Source organism: Manis javanica, chromosome 1 (genome assembly GCF_040802235.1).
Source record: "Manis javanica isolate MJ-LG chromosome 1, MJ_LKY, whole genome shotgun sequence".
NCBI lineage: Eukaryota > Metazoa > Chordata > Mammalia > Pholidota > Manidae > Manis > Manis javanica.
In genome coordinates, this window is record NC_133156.1 from 63,667,914 (window position 1) to 63,690,170 (window position 22,257).

Genomic DNA, 22,257 nt, shown 5'->3' on the forward strand with positions numbered 1-22,257 from the left:
AATAAATGACAGAAGAAAAACTGTGAGATTGTAAAACCTCTCCTCTTGATGTTACATTTCTATTTCACCCACTTAATTAAAGTACTGTAAAAGAAATTTTATTTTACTTTATTTGAATGTGATTACCTTTAAGGTTTTTATAAAACTTTAACATGGATTATTTGGGATATGTCACTTTTCTATGTGTAGTTTATAAAGCACTGAAGACTAAGTTTCAAAATACCACAGTGTGTAACTGTTCTTTTAGTATTTGAGGTTTCATTATTACACTGACACAATGGAGTATTTTTGATATTTATGTGCTTTTCCATATTTTCACTTCACAGAAAAATAAAATCAATATTGGAAATATTTTTTTTCTGTTCAAGTGAGGGAAATGAGATACCCATGAGCTGATGTACTTTTTAAAAAATAAATTATTTATCATAACTTAGGATGAAAGAAAAATGATTTTTGATGTCAGTCAAAATCCTTTAGTTATTATGATTAAGGATCTAATTATGAATCAGGTAAAAGATAACATCTGTGATAAAAAAACTAGACTTTAAGAATAAATATCAGAGTTGAAATATATTTTTGAGAATGACTATGAGCTACATTCAGTACAATCTTTTATACTAAATTTTTATAGGCCTTATAAGAGTGCTGGAAACAGCAGACGGTAAAGAGAAACTAGTGGACTGATGGGAATACACTGAATGTGGTTTGCGTACATAAATCTAGAACAATCACCAAACAGAAGACAGAGATTGCATCAATTTCCCTTGATAAGGTCCTTCAATTTTTCAAATAGTCAAATGAAGATAACATGTGCCTTATCTCAGAAATAAATTATTGTTTTAAAGACCTTGATAATTATTCAGTATTAAATAAAATTTCTTCTATTTAAGTCTATAAACAAGTATTTTTTTTTGAGGGCATCTCATATTTATTGATCAAATGTTTGTTGACAAAAATAAAATTCTGTATAGGGGACTCAATGCACAATCATTAATCAACCCCAAGCCTAATTCTCAACAGTTTCCAATCTTCTGAAGTATAACGAACAAGTTCTTACATGGTGAACAAATTCTTACATAGTGAATAAGTTCTTAGATGGTGAAAAGTGCAAGGGCAGTCATATCACAGAAACTTTCGGTTTTGATCACGCATCATTAACTATAAACAATCAAGTCAGATATGATTATTCATTTGATTTTTATACTTGATTTATATGTGAATCCCACATTTCTCCCTTAATTTTTTAAAAATAAAATGCTGAAGTGGTAGGTAGATGTAAGATAAAGATAGAAAGCATAAATAGTGCTGTAAGAGGGCAAATGTAGATGATCAGGTGTGTGCCTATAGACTAAGTATTAATCCAGGCTAGACAAGGGCAACAAAACATCCACGGATGCAGAAGATTTCTCTCAAAACAGGGGGGATGAGGTTCCAAGCCTCACCTCTGTTGATCAATTTCTCACCTGATGGCCCCCCTGCGACTGTGCCTGTTTTAGGTTGTTCCTCCCTTGAGGAATCTTACCCGTCTCTGGCTAACAAGTAGTTTTTTTAAATGTGGACTTTACCATTCTTAAGTTTCCTAATAAAACAGCCAAAGTCACCAACCTACTATGGTTTATAAATATTGAGGAATAAGTAATTCTTGAAACCACCAACAATTTTGGCTGATACTCAAAGGTTTTTGCTGCTGCTGCAGGAGACACTTCAGTGGTGAAGACAAAGCTTTCTGTTTTTCTTTGAATCACATTATCAAATTTTCTAACACTGTTTGCATATTTTCATGATAATGCTTTTCTCCTCTAGGTGGGACACTCTTTGAATGAAGGCAAATTATTGACTTACTTCTTGCTTGACTGTTAATTCCAAACTTACCAATTTATGATACACATTTTACCAGCCTGATAACCTTCCTCCCAATACACTGATATTTACTTTCCATTAAAAATGAAAATTCCAGGGGCGGAGCCAAGATGGCGGCGTGAGTAGAGCAGTGGAAATCTCCTCCCAAAAACACATAGAGCTATGAAAATATAACAAAGAAAAATCTTCCTAAAATAGAGACCACAGGACACAGGACAACATCCAGACCACATCCACACCTGCAAGAACCCAGCGCCTTGTGAAGGGGGTAAGATACAAGCCCCAGCCCGGCGGGACCCGAGCGCCCCTCCCCCCGGCTCCCGGCGGGTGGAGAGAAACCGGAGCGGTTTTTTTTTTTTTTTTTTTTTTGGCGAGCGCTTTTTGGAAGCCTTAGAGGGACGGGCCCCCGTTGCTGGGGAGGCAGGGTGGCGGGACCGGTGAGGAGGTGCCTGGGAACGGCGCCGGAGGACAAAGAATATCCTGCGTTTCTCCCTGCGAGACCTGGGGGCGGGTGCCTGAGACCGGTGCCTGAGGACGGAGGAGGTCGCGCGTTTTTCCCCTTTTTTTTTTTTTTCTCTTTTTGGCGAGCGCTTTTTGGAAGCCTTGAAGGGACGGGGACCCCAGTGCTAGGGAGGCACGGTGGCGGGACTGGTGAGCGGGTGGCTGGGACCGGCGCCTGAGGACAAAGAATATCCCCCGTTTTTCCCTGCGGGACCGGTGGGCGGGTGCCTGAGACCGGCACTTAAGAACAGAGGAAATCGCGCGTTTTTCCCCTTTTTTTTTTCTCTTTTCTGTGAGTGCTTTTTGGAAGCCTAAAAGGGACAGGGACCCCGGTGCTAGGGAGGCAGGGCGGCGGGACTGGTGAGCGGGTGCCTGGGACCGGCACCTGAGGACAAAGAATATCCCGCATTTTTCCCTGTGGGACCGGTGGGTGGGTGCCTGAGACCAGCACCTGAGGACGGAAGAAATCGCGCGTTTTTCCCCTTTTTTTTCTCTCTTTTTGCCGAGTGCTTTTTGGAAGCCTTGAAGGGACAGGGACCCCGGTGCTAGGGAGGCAGGGAGGCGGGACTGGTGAGCGGGTGCGTGGGACCAGTGCCTGAGGACAAAGAATATTGAGCGTTCCTTCCCTGAGGGACCGGTGGGTGGGTGCTTTTTGGAAGCCTTGAAAGGACAGGGACCCTGGTGCTAGGGAGACAGGGCAGCAGGACCAGTGAGCGGGTGCCTGGGACCGGCACCTGAGGACAAAAAAAAAAAAAAAAAAATCGCTTGTTTTTCCCCTTTTTTTCCTTTTTTTTTTTCTCTTTCTTTCTGTTCCCTCTCTCATTGTTGCTGCTGTTGTTTTGGTTTGGAGAGTGCTTTTTGGAAATCTTAAAGGGGCAGGACAGGTCACTTAGACCAGAAGCAGGGAATCTGGGGATCTCTGGGCACTCTAACCCCCTGGGCAGCAGGGAGCACAGAGGCCCCTTACGGAGATAAATAGTCTCCTGGCTGCTCCCCCTCCAACGGGGCTCCACCATTTTGGAGGAACAGCCCCAGCCAGGCCAAGCCCACAGCAACAGCGGAGATAAACCCCAAAGCAACTGGGCAGGAAGCAGAAGCCCTGTCTGCGCGCAGCTGCCCAGCACAAGCCACTAGAGGTCGCTATTCTCCCAGGAAAAGGCTACAAACCAACAAGAAGGGAAGCTCTTCCAGCGGTCACTTGTACCAGCTCTGCAAACTATCTCTATCACCATGAAAAGGCAAAACTACAGGCAGACAAAGATCACAGAGACAACACCTGAGAAGGAGACAGACCTAACTAGTCTTCCTGAAAAAGAATTCAAAATAAAAATCATGAACATGCTGACAGAGATGCAGAGAAAAATGCAAGAGCAATGGGATGAGATGCAGAGAAAAATGCAAGAGCAGTGGGATGAGATGCAGAGAAAAATGCAAGAGCAGTGGGATGAAGTCCGGAAGGAGATCACAGATGTCAGGAAAGAGATCACAGAAGTGAAACAATCCCTGGAAGGATTTATAAGCAGAATGGATAAGATGCAAGAGGCCATTGAAGGAATAGAAGCCAGAGAACAGGAACGTATAGAAGCTGACATAGAGAGAGATAAAAGGATCTCCAGGAATGAAACAACACTAAGAGAAATATGTGACCAATACAAAAGGAAAAACATTCGTATTATAGGGATACCAGAAGAGGAAGAAAGAGGAAAAGGGATAGAAAGTGTCTTTGAAGAAATAATTGCTGAAAACTTCCCCAAACTGGGGGAGGAAATAATCGAACAGACCATGGAATTATACAGAACCCCCAACAGAAAGGATCCAAGGAGGACAACACCAAGACACATAATAATTAAAATGGCAAAGATCAAGGACAAGGAAAGAGTTTTAAAGGCAGCTAGAGAGAAAAAGGTCACCTATAAAGGAAAACCAATCAGGCTAACATCAGACTTCTCAACAGAAACCCTACAGGCCAGAAGAGAATGGCATGATATACTTAATGCAATGAAACAGAAGGGCCTTGAACCAAGGATACTGTATCCAGCACGACTATCATTTAAATATGATGGTGGGATCAAACAATTCCCAGACAAGCAAAAGCTGAGGGAATTTGCTTCCCACAAACCACCTCTACAGGGCATCCTACAGGGACTGCTCTAGATGGGAGCACCCCTAAAAAGAGCACAGAACAAAACACACAACATATGAAGAATGGAGGAGGAGGAATAAGAAGGGAGAGAAGAAAAGACTCTCCAGACAGTGTATATAACAGCTCAATAAGCGAGCTAAGTTAGGCAGTAAGATACTAAAGAAGCTAACCTTGAACCTTTGGTAACCACGAATCTAAAGCCTGCAATGGCAATAAGTACATATCTTTCAATAGTCACCCTAAATGTAAATGGACTTAATGCACCAATCAAAAGACATAGAGTAATAGAATGGATAAAAAAGCAAGACCCATCTATATGCTGCTTACAAGAAACTCACCTTAAACCCAAAGATAAGCATAGACTAAAAGTCAAGGGATGGAAAAACATATTTCAGGCAAACAACAGTGAGAAGAAAGCAGGGGTTGCAGTACTAATATCAGACAAAATAGACTTCAAAACAAAGAAAGTAACAAGAGATAAAGAAGGCCACTACATAATGATAAAGGGCTTAGTCCAACAAGAGGATATAACCATTCTAAATATATATGCACCCAATACAGGAGCACCAGCATATGTGAAGCAAATACTAACAGAACTAAAGAGGGAAATAGACTGCAATGCATTCATTGTAGGAGACTTCAACACACCACTCACCCCAAAGGATAGATCCACCGGGCAGAAAATAAGTAAAGACACACAGGCACTGAACAACACACTAGAACAGATGGACCTAATAGACATCTATAGAACTTTACATCCAAAAGCAACAGGATATACATTCTTCTCAAGTGCACATGGAACATTCTCCAGAATAGACCACATACTAGCTCACAAAAAGAGCCTCAGTAAATTCCACAATATTGAAATTCTACCAACCAATTTTTCAGACCACAAAGGTATGAAAGTAGAAATAAATTCTACAAAGAAAACAAAAAGGCTCACAAACACATGGAGGCTTAACAACATGCTACTAAATAATCAATGGATCAATGAACAAATCAAAATAGAGATCAAGGAATATATAGAAACAAATGACAACAACAACACTAAGCCCCAACTTCTGTGGGATGCAGCGAAAGCAGTCTTAAGAGGAAAGTATATAGCAATCCAGGCACACTTGAAGAAGGAAGAACAATCCCAAATGAATAGTCTAACATCACAATTATTAAAACTGGAAAAAGAAGAACAAATGAGGCCTAAAGTCAGCAGAAGGAGGGACATAATAAAGATCAGAGAAGAAATAAACAAAATTGAGAAGAATAAAACAATAGCAAAAATCAACGAAACCAAGAGCTGGTTCTTTGAGAAAATAAACAAAATAGATAAGCCTCTAGCCCAACTTATTAAGAGAAAAAGAGAGTCAACACAAATCAACATAATCAGAAATGAGAATGGAAAAATCACGACAGACTCCACAGAAATACAAAGAATTATTAAAGACTACTATGAAAACCTATATGCCAACAAGCTGGAAAACCTAGAAGAAATGGACAACTTCCTAGAAAAATACAACCTTCCAAGACTGACCAAGGAAGAAACACAAAAGTTAAACAAACCAATTACAAGCAAAGAAATTGAAACAGTAATCAAAAAACTACCCAAGAACAAAACCCCGGGGCCGGACGGATTTACCTCGGAATTTTATCAGACACACAGAGAAGACATAATACCCATTCTCCTTAAAGTGTTCCACAAAATAGAAGAAGAGGGAATACTCCCAAACTCATTCTATGAAGCCAACATCACCCTAATACCAAAACCAGGAAAAGACCCCACCAAAAAAGAAAATTACAGACCAATATCCCTGATGAATGTAGATGCAAAAATACTCAATAAAATATTAGCAAACAGAATTCAACAGTATATCAAAAGGATCATACACCATGACCAAGTGGGGTTCATCCCAGGGATGCAAGGATGGTACAACATTCGAAAATCCATCAACATCATCCACCACATCAACAAAAAGAAAGACAAAAACCACATGATCATCTCCATAGATGCTGAAAAAGCATTTGACAAAATTCAACATCCATTCATGATAAAAACTCTCAGCAAAATGGGAATAGAGGGCAAGTACCTCAACATAATAAAGGCCATATATGATAAACCCACAGCCAGCATTATACTGAACAGCGAGAAGCTGAAAGCATTTCCACTGAGATCGGGAACCAGACAGGGATGCCCACTCTCCCCACTGTTATTTAACATAGTACTGGAGGTCCTAGCCACGGCAATCAGACAAAACAAAGAAATACAAGGAATCCAGATTGGTAAAGAAGAAGTTAAACTGTCACTATTTGCAGATGATATGATACTGTACATAAAAAACCCTAAAGACTCCACTCCAAAACTACTAGAACTGATATCGGAATACAGCAAAGTTGCAGGATACAAAATCAACACACAGAAATCTGTAGCTTTCCTATACACTAACAATGAATCAATAGAAAGAGAAATCAGGAAAACAATTCCATTCACCATTGCATCAAAAAGAATAAAATACCTAGGAATAAACCTAACCAAGGAAGTGAAAGACTTATACTCTGAAAACTACAAGTCACTCTTAAGAGAAATTAAAGGGGACACTAATAAATGGAAACTCATCCCATGCTCATGGCTAGGAAGAATTAATATCGTCAAAATGGCCATCCTGCCGAAAGCAATATACAAATTTGATGCAATCCCTCTCAAATTACCAGCAACATTCTTCAATGAATTGGAACAAATAATTCAAAAATTCATATGGAAACACCAAAGACCCCGAATAGCCAAAGCAATCCTGAAAAAGAAGAATAAAGTAGGGGGGATCTCACTCCCCAACTTCAAGCTCTACTACAAAGCCATAGTAATCAAGACAATTTGGTACTGGCACAAGAACAGAGCCACAGACCAGTGGAACAGATTAGAGACCCCAGAAATTAACCCAAACATATATGGTCAATTAATATTTGATAAAGGAGCCATGGACATACAATGGCAAAATGACAGTCTCTTCAACAGATGGTGCTGGCAAAACTGGACAGCTACATGTAGGAGAATGAAACTGGACCATTGTCTAACCCCATATACAAAGGTAAACTCAAAATGGATCAAAGACCTGAATGTAAGTCACGAAACCATTAAACTCTTGGAAAAAAACATAGGCAAAAACCTCTTAGACATAAACATGAGTGATCTCTTCTTGAACATATCTCCCCGGGCAAGGAAAACAACAGCAAAAATGAGCAAGTGGGACTACATTAAGCTGAAAAGCTTCTGTACAGCGAAAGACACCATCAATAGAACAAAAAGGAACCCTACAGTATGGGAGAATATATTTGAAAATGACAGATCTGATAAAGGCTTGACGTCCAGAATATATAAAGAGCTCACACGCCTCAACAAACAAAAAACGAATAACCCAATTAAAAAATGGGCAGAGGAACTGAACAGACAGTTCTCCAAAAAAGAAATACAGATGGCCAAGAGACACATGAAAAGATGCTCCACATCGCTAATTATCAGAGAAATGCAAATTAAAACTACAATGAGGTATCACCTCACACCAGTAAGGATAGCTGCCATCCAAAAGACAAACAGCAACAAATGTTGGCGAGGCTGTGGAGAAAGGGGAACCCTCCTACACTGCTGGTGGGAATGTAAATTAGTTCAACCATTGTGGAAAGCAGTATGGAGGTGCATCAAAATGCTCAAAACAGACCTACCATTTGACCCAGGAATTCCACTCCTAGGAATTTACCCTAAGAACACAGCAATCAAGTTTGAGAAAGACAGATGCACTCCTATGTTTATCGCAGCACTATTTACAATAGCCAAGAATTGGAAGCAACCTAAATGTCCATCTGTAGATGAATGGATAAAGAAGATGTGGTACATATACACAATGGAATACTACTCAGCCATAAGAAGTGGAAAAATCCAACCATTTGCAGCAACATGGATGGAGCTGGAGAGTATTATGCTCAGTGAAATAAGCCAAGCGGAGAAAGAGAAATACCAAATGATTTCACTCATCTGAGGAGTATAGGAACAAAGGAAAAACTGAAGGAACAAAACAGCAGCAGAATTACAGAACCCAAAAATGGACTAACAGGTACCAAAGGGAAAGGAACTGGGGAGGATGGGTGGGCAGGGAGGGATAAGGGGGGGGAAGAAGAAGGGGGGTATTAAGATTAGCATGCATGGGGGGGAGGGAGAAAGGGGAGGGAGGGCTGCACAACACAGAGAGGACAAGTAGTGACTCTACCACATTTTGCTAAGCTGATGGACAGTAACCGTAATGTGGTTGTTAGGGGGGACCTGATATAGGGGAGAGCATAGTAAACATAGTATTCTTCAGGTAAGTGTAGATTAAAAATTTAAAAAAAAAAAAGAAAGAAAGAAAGAAAAGGGGTATTACTCCTTAACAGGATAAAACTATTGGTAAATCAAAGATCAACGCATGCTTTAAATATCCTTAATGTTGATCACTTAAAGGGTGTCAGATGATCAGCTATGGAGGTACTCTTTTCTGATAATATTCCTTTCTCTTAATTAAAAAAAAAAAAAAAAAAGCAGTTACTGTGTGCTGTCCTCCAATGAGTTCTGCACAGTGGTATAGAGGGCATATCAAAGTGTGGGCAAAGGGTCTGTTTGTTTCTAGGCAGAAGATCAAGGCCTAGCTTGGATACCCAGAAAATGAACTAAGATACGATATGAGGAGGAGCTTCCGGCATCAGCACTCTCTGGAGGACTCGTGCCGGGGGATGATCATCAAAAAGCCTCCACAGGGATCCGGACGATGCTGCGGTTGTGGCTGCATCCAGCCCACCGTCTCCTGGACTTGCCATAAGAAGGAGGAGGGAGATGTCTAGGCTGGCATGTGCATACAGTGAGACAACGAATTTGACTGGATCTGTACTGTTGGAACTCAACCAGGAGTTGGGAGGGGTGCAAGTTGTAGCACCCCAAAATCTCATGACTATAGACTATCTATGGTTAAAAGAACATATGGGATGTGAACAGATCCCAGAAATGGGCTGCTTTAATTTGTCTGATGGTTCAAGTACAGTTGGAAAATATCCATCATATCATAGATAAATTTTCACAAATGCCTAGGGTGCCTAAATGGTTTTCTTGGCTTCACTGGAGATGGCTGGTAATTATAGATTTGCTTTGTTTATGTCACCGTATTCCTATTATGTTAATATGTGTGTGCAAATTAGTTAGTAGTTTAAAACCTGTACATACTTAAGGTACTATACAAGAAGATATGTCAAAGAAATAATCAATCCTCCCAAGTTTCCTTCATATGCTACATCTATAGCTTTTCTTCTTCCTTCCTAATTACAAACCTTAAATAGAATTCGTGCCTCATATCGAATTTACCGAGTATCATAATTCCTCCAGGTGGTAAAGATACCTCGAGACAAGTGCTGGGCATAGAAGCCACAGGGCATAAATCTGCAAAGAAGTTAAAAGCTAACCTTTGCAAACAATATGGCTTCTCTCTCACTTACCAACTTTACATTTCCCTGTATGGCCCCGGAAGATGACTGGTTAGCCAGAGACGGGTAAGATTCCTCAAGGGAGGAACAACCTAAGACAGGCACAGTCGCAGGGGGGCCATCAGGTGAGAATTTGGGGATCAACAGAGGTGAGGCTCAGAACCTCACCCCCCCTGCTTTGAGAGAAATCTTCTGCATCCGTGGATGTCTTGCTGCCCTTGTCTAGCCTGGATTAATACTTAGTCCATAGGCACACACCTGATCATCTGATCATCTACATTTGCCTTCTTACAGCACTAAACTATGTTTTCTACCTTTATCTTGCATCTACCTACCACTTCAGCATTTTATTAAAAATAAAAATAATAATAATAATAGGAGAAATGTGGGATCAACATATAAATCAAGTACAAAAATCAAATGAATATTCATATTTGACCTGATGGTTTATAGGTCATATTGCATGATCAAAACCGAAAGTTTCTGTGATGAATGCCCTTGTACTGTTCACCATGTAAGAATTTATTCACTCTGTAAGAATTCGTTCACCATGTAAGAACTTGTTCGTTATGCTTCAGAAGATTGGAGACTGACGAGAATTAGGCTTGAGATGGATTAATGATTGTACATTGAGCATTGACCCCCCTATACTGAATTTTATTGTTGTTAACAACCATTTGATCAATAAATATGAGAGATGCCCTCTCAAAAAAAAAAAAAAAAAAAAAAAAAAAAAAAAAAAAAAAAATGAAAATTCCAGTATGAAAAATTTCCAACTTAAACATTGTAAATATTTTCTACAATGACTTATACGTGTTAGATAAAAATCTTTTTAGAAATTACTCGAGAGTAAGCATGCTCTGGCTATTTAGCAACAGGTTTCCCTCCACACAACACCGCATTCTCTCCACCTAGTTTGTCTCTCAGGCACCACACAGTTGGTCTCCATTCCTGGCTTGTTCTTTACTTCAGTTCTGAGAAGAACCCAGAATCTATTCTTGATTCCCCTCAGCTGTGGCTCAGATGACCTGCCCAGGCCCCTTTCACCAGGAGCTGCCATCTGGGCTATATTCTAAGTTGTCACAGTTCTTTTTCAGTAAGCATAGCCTGTCTTTTCTCCACTGTCCAATCCTTACTGGCATTTCTCACAGACTAACATTCCACATGCATCAGCAGCCTCTTGGCTATCAATTGTCAGCCTGAAGTGGACTTAACGGAGCTTGTTGCAGATACTGGCCTGATGATCTTTCGCCTCGGACAATTTAAGAGTTGACCTCCTTGCCCTGATTCCACCTGTTTCTATTTACTCTTCTCTCATCCTGGCCTCACAGCAGAACCTGTGGGTTAAGACTAAAGGTATGCCTTTCACTGGAAAGACTGTAAGAAAGGCATTTTTGTTTTGTCACTGAGATATCCCAAGCTCCTAGAATAGTGCCTGGCAAATAATGAATCATTCAATATACTAAATGAATGAATACACAAATGCCTTCCTGAGGTAGCTGTTTTTCTGTGCAGTTATTTCAGTTGCCCCTCTTTCAGGAATTTCCTTGGCTTGCTAGGGAGACATTGAGAAGTCATAGTCCCTGTTCCAAATGTGACATTTGCTTACTGCCAGTTGCCTATTTTGGTTATATTTTCAGGTTTTGGATAATTTTAAAGTTTCTGAAGATGCCCTGGATTTGTTTTCCAATGTCAACTGCAGTGTTTTCATTTGACTCTTCAAAGAAAATTTACTACTGTTAATAATAATAATGTTCATAATAATAGCAATTAACTGTTGCATATTTACTGTGACCACGTACTTTAGATACATTTTTCTCATATAATTCTTGCAGCTTAATGAGATGTGTAACATGCAGATGAGATTTAGAGATGCCAGACAAGTGGCAAAGCCAGGATTCTAACTGAGTCTGACAGCAAAGCTCTTTTAATTTTCAGGTCTGGCTACTCTAATAAGTGATATGAATGATGGTAACATGGCTCAACAATGATTCCCAGACTCTTAACCTAAAATAAACCCATCAGAAAACAAATATATATTACTTGCTCTTAGCAACTAACACCATATTGGCATAGGATGGCTGCTCAGTTATCATTAACCAACAGCCTGAAAGTCCTTGCCAGTGTTATTTGTAACATCATTTCTGTGAGGAAAGGTATTTACAAACCCAATAAATAAACACATTACTGATCTCATCTTTCCTATTAGGAAATATATTTTAAAAATTCCATGATGTAAATTTTTAAAAATTAGTGTCCGTAACTGTTAAAAGAAAGCTGAACAAAAATACAATAAGTAATGTCAGTTATAAAATACAATAAGGAAAATATAATAAGTAATGTTATAGTGAAAGCTCACTCTGTGATTAATGTTGACCAACTGTTGTGTGTCTCCACTGAGGATCACAGGCGAAAAGTCTCATGTTACAGCAAGAAATTATTAGGATTGACAGCGAAGAACCCTGAAGCTGTAAAATTTATTCAACATGGGACAAGGTTATATTAAATAAGGTTGCTGAATCCTTAACCCTTTGTGATCTTCAAAAAGAAAACAGCAATCAGCCATCTTAGATGGCTTAATTGAAAGCCCAAATAAATGAAGAGCTGAGGTTTCTCAATTTCTATGGCTAGTTACTATTCAATTCTATAAATCTGACCCTGTGAGATTTAATGTATTTCAAAAGACTGATTTACTAAAAAAAGTCTTTGAGGTAAAAAATTAAAGTAGTTTTCTCTCTTCTTCTCCAACTTGCTTCCAAATAAAATACACTGTGTGTCTACTATGTCAGGAATATAAAGCTGTATAAAACATGGTTGCTCTCTTGAGGAGCACACAGCGTAATGTAGGAGATAGGCATGTAAATTAAAAGTACAACAGAGCACATCCTATTACAGAGATGTGATTAGCAAAAAAACTCTTGGGGAAGCAGATTCAAATATTAAAAGTGCTTACTAAATTCCAGGCACTGCATTAGACACTGGGGAGGTCCCTTGGTCCTCAGGAAGCTTAACATCTAATGCTGCCCTGGTCAGTATGGCAGCCACTAGCTATGTGTGACAAGTGAAACACAGCTAGTCCAAATGGAGATGTGCTATAAATTTAAAATACACACTAGATTTTGAAAATTTGAGCAATATAAAATACCTCAATAACAAATTTCATATTAATTACGTTAAAATGAGAAAAACTTTTCATATATTGAGTTAATAAATTATATTAAAATAAATTTTACATTTTTTCTTTTTACATTTTTTAATGTGGTTAGAACATCTCAAATAACATACTGATTGATATTACACATGCATTGGACATATCTAAAAGAAGATACAGATAATTAACATAGGACTATGGTATATCATCTTTGATAAGTGCTAGGTTAGCACAGAGGAATAGAAAAACAGAGACCTATAGATAAGATAGAACAGATATAACAGATAAGAGAGGAAGGATTATAAAAAAGCCTTCTCAGGGGACAACTGATCTCTTCTAAGCATCAAAATGTGATAAAAATCAGTCCATCAAGAATAATGTCTCTTATTAAATGTCAAACTTTTTATTAAGCAGATATATTTTAACTGTGATATTTACTATGGTATAAACATCTATAATCATCTGCATTACTTTTAACATATTGGGACGGCTTTATTTTTTATTATAAAGTATCTCCACTCTGAATCATTTGAAAGCAGAGACAAGTGTAAATGTAAAAAACCCTATCCATAATTACATTTCTATATTTCCTAAAATATTTATGCACACATATATAAATTACTTGCTTTTATAAAAGTTAGATCATACTGTATTTGTCATTTAGTACTGTATGTCTATCAATAGTAAAAGTATCCCATATATATATGTTGTGATTTAGGTTTCCCAAGATTTGCTATTACATACAACATGATATACAACTAAAAATATTTGATGTTGTCTTTGCTTATTGCCTTGAGGTGAGTTCTTAAGAGTTGAATTGCTGTGTCAAGGGACATGCATTTTTTCCTGATATTTACTTTAATTTCAATCCAAAAAACTTGTACCAATTTATATCTCTTCCAAGAACATACGAAGTAAGTTTTTCTCTACTTACTAATAATAGGAGTTAAAGACTTAAAAAATCTTCACCAATCTGATAGTAGAAAATGGTATTTCATTGTTTTTAATTTATATTTCATTTTCAAATGTTTATTAGAAATTAACCTGTACATATTCTAAATTAACTGCCTGTTCATGTCTTCTGCTCATTTTTCTATTTGCCTTTTTATTGTTTTGTAAGAGCTCTTTGTATATTATGGACTTTTACAATGTAGTCTATCATATATATTTCAAACCTTTTCCACCAGGTTTCCAGGTTATCTTTTAACAAAGATCAGTTGATTGCTATGCAGAAATACACAGAAGTGAAATAAAAGGCAGGGTCTTAGAAATCTGAGGACGTCTCAACAAAATTACTAAATAACAGACAACTTTATCACTTTAAGGATTAAATAGAAAAGTAAAAAATAAGTACATAGAACTATGGAAGGTTTTATAAGTATTAGTGAGAATATTAAGGTGTATATTTGTGGAATTTTTAAATTAACCTTCACAGATTATTAAGGTTCTCCATCTGGAGTTTATATTGTTATAAAATAAGGTGTGAGTATCTAAGTATTCCTCTGTCCTCTTCCAGCCCTACTACCAGTAGTCAGATAATTGTTCCAACACCAGTTACTAAAAGAAGTGCTTTCCTGATTTAAAATATCACTTTTACTGTATTCTAGCTCTTTATACTTGAGACTACTTCCTGACATATATCATATTTTCACCAATATTTTTCACCAATATTAAAACTTAACTGTTTTAAGTTCTTGATCCCTCTTTCTTTAATAAGGTTTTCTTCATTATTGTGCATATTTTTCTGTATATACTTCAGAATCATTGTATAAATTTTCCAAACCAAAACTACGTTTAGATTTTGAAGTATATTAAATGCACTTTCCAGATATTAAAATAAAAATCAAATCATGCCCATTTCTATTTACATAATATGTAAATTTATCTTTTAAGTACATTGCCACACACATACTTTAGAAATTTATGCATGATTAACCTGTGGGTATTGTCAAATGTGTGTGGGGGCATCATAATACTTATAATTCCCACTCTGCATTGCTACATTAGACATTACACACATGATAAAATGCATGCTATAAAAGAGCAAACACCCGAATGATGACAAACTATCCTAACTGCATATTTCCTGATTTTCAGTAACTTACAAATACAAATTAGAAATATCATCACATTATTAATGAGGCTAAATACACTAGTCTAAAATCACATACTAATACTAAAAATGTTTAGTGAATGCTTTAGATGAAAAATGTTATTTTATGCTCACAAAATTGATAATTAAAAGTGGTCATAGATATTTGTAATATGCCAGACTCATAATTTCATGTAAAAAATGTAATTTGGGGATCTAAGCACTTAAAGAATACTATTTCATAAATTAATAAATAGTTATCTGTATTTCTCATATGAAGAAACCTTGTATATCTCACAAAGGTATGACAAAGGTTTGTGTGGTCAATAACTGGATAGAAGAAATAAATGTTGCTTGTCCATGCTAACCTTCAATGCTGCCTTGCAGCTGGCTAGACTACTTTTATATTTCGCAAATCAATTTAAATGCTAAATCAGAGGCTTATAAAATTTCTGATTTACAGCTTTCAATAAAACTGGGAAAAGTTAAGGCAAACATGGATGAAATAATACTGGGAAAAAAAAGATGATAAATAGCCTGGTCTGTATAAAGAGTCTTATTTTTTCCTGCTGGCAATGACCCTTCGTAATATGGTGACATAAAACTTATAAGGTGATTAAAAATTTATAGCAATAATAAACGCATGAACAATATGTTTGTTTTACAGTGGCCTAATACTAGTACATATTCAGTATATTCAAGAAAAAAAAACAATAGATTGGTATCATGCATGAATTCTTTCAGTATTTGTACCTTGCGCAGCATGTAGCATAGTTCCTTGTACATGGTAAAGACTTATACAATGAATGATGACTGATTCTAATGTGACATTTACTAGTTTATGTTTAGTACTGGTAAAGATCAAATGTTGAAAACGAGAGGAGAAAAAATTACTAAGAACACAAATTGGAATTTCAATACTATTATGAAAGATCACACAGTTAATTAGAGAACATATGTATGTACAGATTTCAGGGGCCCATCTCTCAAAGTACTAGCTGATGGGTCACTACTGAAATGTAAAAGTTAAGTTCGAACATAATAACATGAAAGATATTTTCACTTTTTATGACTCTTAATACAGTTAATTAGGAGTATCTTTCTTAAAACATGAATCTTTAATAATAAAAATGTATAAAGAGTTGAATCATGCTTTATATGGATTAACATTAATAATTTATTGTTATTTTAGGTGTGATAAACACAGAATGCATACACAACTCTTACTTATGTATTCTATTTCTATTATGAAATAGCATACATAGTTCCAAAATGCAGATAATCAAAATAATTTATACTTGGATTTCTGTATCGGCATTCAAAACAGATTTGTGACGTCTTCTTGTTTCCCAAAAGTGACTATATTGAAAGGTAATTCATGATTAGATGGAAGTGCATTTAATAAATGACAACAAGTACTTAAGATACTGTAAAAAATAATCTTGGAACTTGCCTGAACTAAGAATGCAGCAGTTACTAGGTTTCTGTGTACCTGAGTGTGTGACTTCCAGAAAGGCTAAAACAGAGGTTAGTACAGTCTTCTCTGCTGGCTAGTGGATCCCCTAGGGACCTTTCAGACAGAGCCTGGAAACCCATTTGCTTGTCTTCACACTGCTAATTCCTTCTGTTCTCACCAGCACGTAGAATAAGAAGTCTTTCCTGACTGCCTGTGTAATTAGATTTTCCTTCCACACTTCCAAACAGTTCATTCTCATCACTGCATCCTGTTTGCTTCTAGCACAGCATTCACCACAGCTTGCGAATACCTAATTATGTGCTTCTTTACCTTCTGATGTGCCTCCCCTACCTGATTATAAGTTACATAATCACAAGGAGTGATACAGCCAAGACCTAGTGCCATGCTTGGCACAAAATAAACAAGCCCGTAAGTATCTGCAAAATGAATAAAAGAAAGTAGAGATTAGGACCGAGGAGGTTTGTCTCTATTCACTGTAAGTTCATAGCAGTGAGAGATGGTGTAAAGCAATGAATTCTTACTTATTAATCCCTTTACTGGAATGAAAATTATCCAATCAATCTGATTTACAAAATTTTCCTGGATCCATGCTTGGGCTATGATGGGCACAGCCCTGAAATCAAGATCTCAAACACTCTTTTTTTTCCAAGCACCGTCTGTGTGGCATATCCATATATAATGAAAAAGTGAGTAAGTAAACAGAGGACGAAAGCAAGGTAGTATTTCTTCCTGCTGCTCCAGCCCATCCAAGAGCAGTGGCGGCCTGGGCTTTAAGAGCGAGCCAGCATGAGAAACTGCTGGGTCCTGACCTCTGGGCGCACAAAAAATGAGACTTAGCTGATTAGGTGAGTGGGTGCAAGGGAGGGGAAAGGAAGAGCCCTTTGGGTGTAAGTCACTTTCCTAGACCACACTGGGAATGGTTAGAGGTACTTTTTTGTGTTTTCAAGGTAACAACTGCAATTATTTCCAAGCACATAACTATGGTTATCCATGGAGAATTCAATAAAGGTCAGGGAGTCTCTTGGACTGAAAGTATGGCTTCTGAAATTGAGCCAATTACTGGCTGCATCAAGGAAAATAAAACAACTGTAGATAAGAGGTTCTGAGCACTATGAAAGATGCAGCCTAGAATGTAGCAGTCTTAGGCCTCACTGTTCCATCCTGGTGACAAGTCATAACAAGGAGCCCTAGAGGAGTCAGGTGATGCCTAAAAAAATTTCCAAATTAGGAACAAGGATATTAAGGGCACATGGATGCTATTACTTAAACATTTCTGTCTCTCAAATACCAAAGTGTTCCATGAAACAATTTATAATATAAAACACTGCAGGAATATCAAGTTTTTAGAAGGAGTATATGAAGAGATAAAAAATATAGTTCTTGTTTGCTACTTTAACATTTCAGGAACAATACTATTTCTACTGCTAGCTCATATTTATGCAGCGATTAAAATATTTTAGGCACTATGCCAAATAAAAACTTCACCAAAATTCTGTAAGTACTATCATTATCCTAGTTTTTAAGACTATTAGGGATGAATTTGGTGATGGGGGGATGGTTAGAAATTATTATGTTGCTTAAAAAAGCTGACTGCAGTAGGAGGAAATAGTGAATTTAGTTGCAGATTTTTTTTACCATCTTTTAATATAATGCACCTTTAAGAAAAACTTAATGACATTATTCATGTAAAATCATTTATATAAACAAGATATTTAAATCACAATTTTCACAGTGCCTGTTTCTTTAGGGTTATATAATTATCCAAACGATGGTTCCGAAATCATTTGAATCCACTGCAGGCAAGGGGTTCTAATACATGTAGGAGGGAAGGACAGTGGACAATTAATTCAAAGTCTTTACCTTCTGGGGTATTAGGATTTTGAGAACAGTAAGTTTAGTAAAAGAAAAAAATTATTTGCTTTAAGACTTTCCTTATTGATTAGCTTCTATCTTGAAAAAAGAACTCATATTTCTAATCTTAGAGTTTCTTGTTTATTAAATGCTTTTCTTGCACAATTGGCTAAGTATTTGGCTCAGAAGCACAATTTTGAGGTCTCAATTTAAGGCTGCTGTCCATCAGTGAAGGTAGCAAAGTAAACAACTAATACAAATGTCTTTCTTCTTAGAAAGGGCAAAGCAAAAACTTACAGCTGACAGTGGTTGTTTCTAAGAACTGATGCCTTTGCAAATACAGAGGAAGGATGGAGGATCCACAAAGTTATTTTTAGGAATTTATACAAGCATCTGATGAAAATTTCTGCCACTTCAGCAGAGCACAAAGTGTTCACACTTCTTAATGAACTACTGGCCTTAGCACAGCCACTGAATGGAAAAATATTGCTAATAATTTCCCACTGCATTTGTTTCTTAAAGCCTTCTAATTAATTATTATAACAAGGGTAAAGGAAACTGCCCAGTGCCTAGTTTTGTGTTCCTTTGAAATATTTCTGACCAATATCACTGCTAACGTAAGTCCACAAATGTACCCAAATACTGAGATATTCTGTAAATAGGTTAAAATATTCTTTAGCTAAAGGAGCAGTGATAAAAATGTAAATTCATCTTTTGCCTAGCAGTCAGTCACTGAACTTAGAATTAAACTTAAATCTTTACGCACACCACAATATGATTACTCAGCTTTTAATTTGAAAAGATGTGAATGCAATGCTATTATTAAGTAAAGAAAAGGAGAAAATACTTAAAACATGTTTTCATGGGTATAAGAGCTACATCAGATACAATAGGTTATATTAGGATAAATACATATACTACAAGAAGTAATTATACTCTGATTTTCTATTTTAATTTCAACAAAATATTTCTAGGTCTGAACTTATAAAATGAAAATAATAGCATTACTTATTTGTATAGTTCACCATTTATAAATTATTTTTATTTGCATTATCACAATATCATTTAGTCAATAAACAGTTGGTAGATTACTATTTTATGCAAAGTCTCTTGTGACTTTGTGTCTCAGTCTTGTGACTGAGAGGCAGAGCTATCATCAAATTTCACTATGGGGGAGATGTCAGAATAATATACAGTTAATTATAACAAAAATTTATGCATCTGAAAATCTTACTCCTAGGAACCTCATTTTGCATAAATAACATTTACCACCATTGATACTTAAAATTCAGAAAATAGTAGATGTACATTTATCCCCACCTTAATATATGACAATGCTTGTATGATTTTTATGAGCTTTATATTACCTTGTTTGGCATGAATTTGTGGAACTGTAAGGTGTAAAGGATTAAAAACACATATGAATCATTATGTTTTTGTTAATGACACTTCTGATGCATGAACATAATACAATGATCTCATGAAATGCAGAGAGAAATAGGTTTAGCATTCAATAGATTACCTTAAGCACTCTACAGAATGTTATTTGCAGAGAATGGAACCTTTCTGAATTTGCGACATCATGAGGATAATGGAGTTAACACAACTGAGAAAGAATCAGTATTGTCAACAAAGTCCCTTAAAATAAAGGTAAAATCCCATATGGTAGATGGAATGACAATCTAAAAGCTCAAACTGTCTCACAACAGGTTCCCATCCAAGTGACACTGAAAGTAGCTAAATCTTTTATCATAAACCTAGGAATTCCATAATCTGTTCTCTGACATTTTTAAAAAGCATGATCACATACAGATGCATTTTTTTGTTATTCACTTCACTTTAGTCCTTACTCTGCACTGCTGAGTAATTTTTATTCATATACGAGGAAAAAGTGGAAAATAACATTATGTTTAAAATGCCATTTGTCTTCACTCAAAGTATGTGTTTGTCTTTACTTATAAAGAGTGACATCCCAAAGGCAAAATGCAATGTTTTATGTGTATGAAGACAGGCTGCATCACTAACAATTGTCTTGCAATATGGTGGCAGCCTACAACCAAGGACATGAGCAAAGACAAAATGTAAATATCCATTTTTTTCTCAGCATAAGGCAAAATAGCAACATTTTAAACAAGTAACTTCATGCAGATTTGGTTTAATTCATCAGATACACTTTAAAACTGGAAAAGTGATTTATTCGTGACATTTTACATGACAAATACATTGTCAAATTATACTTGAAAACAGAAATAGAGCAATCCATTGACACTGGTATTTTCATCACCTGACAGAGCATTCTCCTTAAAAAAAGGAAAGAAAAAATCTATGAAGCATCAGGAGCAGTCAAAGCTTTTACCAAGGCTACAGCTAAAATAATTTCATCATACTGATATCTAGAATCATCACTATTATATTGTAAACATCTACAAGTAGAGGAAACTAGTAAAAATTGTATTTCACAGGTTTCCATCTCTCTAGTGTCGGTTAAGCATTCTCGAAAGCGTGGCGACCTCTTCAGGGCACCAAGTCCATCAGTCGGAGGCAGCCAAGAGAACAGATGTAACTCTCACAGGTCTGGACACTCTTGTTTAGTCATCTGAACTGATGAAAGTAATGTTTTCCCAATTCAAACTACTTAATCCACCTTCTTTTGCAGTTTATCATTTTCCATGTTATATTCTGGTTGCACGTGTACGCCTCAAATCATCTTTTATATGAAAAACACCTTGGGAGGGAGTTTCTTACTCGTTTTAGAATGTTCTATCAGCACTGGCAAAGGACGCCTTCAACAGACCAGACCGACAGGCTCCCAACAGGAAGGAGCAGGAGGAGGAGGAAGAGGAAGTCACTCACACTATGATGTTTTTATAAGTTTGAATTATAAAGTGAAAGTGTATGACTACAAAATGTAAGAATAAAAATATCACAAACCACAAAAAGTTATCAGAAGCTGAAAATTCTTATCCTACCAAAAGAACAAAGGAGTCTTCCCTGGCAAAAAAGCACCTCACGAAATCTGTCAGGTAGATTACTGACAGAAGCTTACTTACAGAGATGTCTAAAAATAACTTGGACTGTTTTCATAATTTTAGGTTGAATGCCTAAGGATAAGAAAACCATTATTATAAATGAATCTCACAAAACTGCTAGATACAGATGCAATTGGTTAACACACCACTTAGTTTGCTCCTCCCATGTAAGACTTTTCCACTTACAACTGCTAGGCTGGTTAATATGTATATCGGTATTACTTGGAAAACATCTGGTTTCAACTTGGAACTGAGATAAACGACTCCTCTCAATATATCATGTCAATTCTATCTACAAAATATTCTTTAATTTTCCATCTCTTTTCCATTTTTACTATATTTTAGGCCTTTAAATAGTTTGCCCAATTGTCTCCTTTGTCTTATGTATTCAAAATTTTCACTTAAAAAGGAAAAATTCAAGATCATATTAACTAAAAGAAGCATTTAACAGGTACTACATTAAGGCTTGAGAATTTAAAATAAAATGATGACTTTGTTAAAGCTTCTGTAAGGATAAAGAGTTCAAACAAACATTAATAACACATATCTACTGGCTCACCTATTAAAAATTGAGTAGACAGAGAGAGGGAGGGTGGAAAGGAGGGAAGGAAGAAACGGTCAAGCAGCTAAGGTGTGGTCGGAGAAACAAGATTAATTTTGGAG

At 36.7% G+C, this 22,257-nt stretch overlaps 1 protein-coding gene across 11 annotated transcripts in view; it reads right to left on the minus strand.

Annotated features, from left to right (window-relative positions):
• The window catches only part of FER (FER tyrosine kinase), a 461,718-nt gene that overhangs the window by 79,079 nt on the left and 360,382 nt on the right, over positions 1-22,257 (minus strand). The window contains exon 16 of one of the 11 annotated variants that reach the window (XM_073233144.1): positions 17,916-20,865. The exons of the other annotated variants lie outside the window; for them this stretch is intronic. Within the exon in view, the coding sequence (XP_073089245.1) occupies positions 20,721-20,865 (145 nt within the window). The 3' untranslated portion in view covers positions 17,916-20,720. Of the gene's footprint in view, positions 1-17,915; positions 20,866-22,257 lie in introns of those variants that run through there. 11 annotated transcript variants of the gene reach the window in all.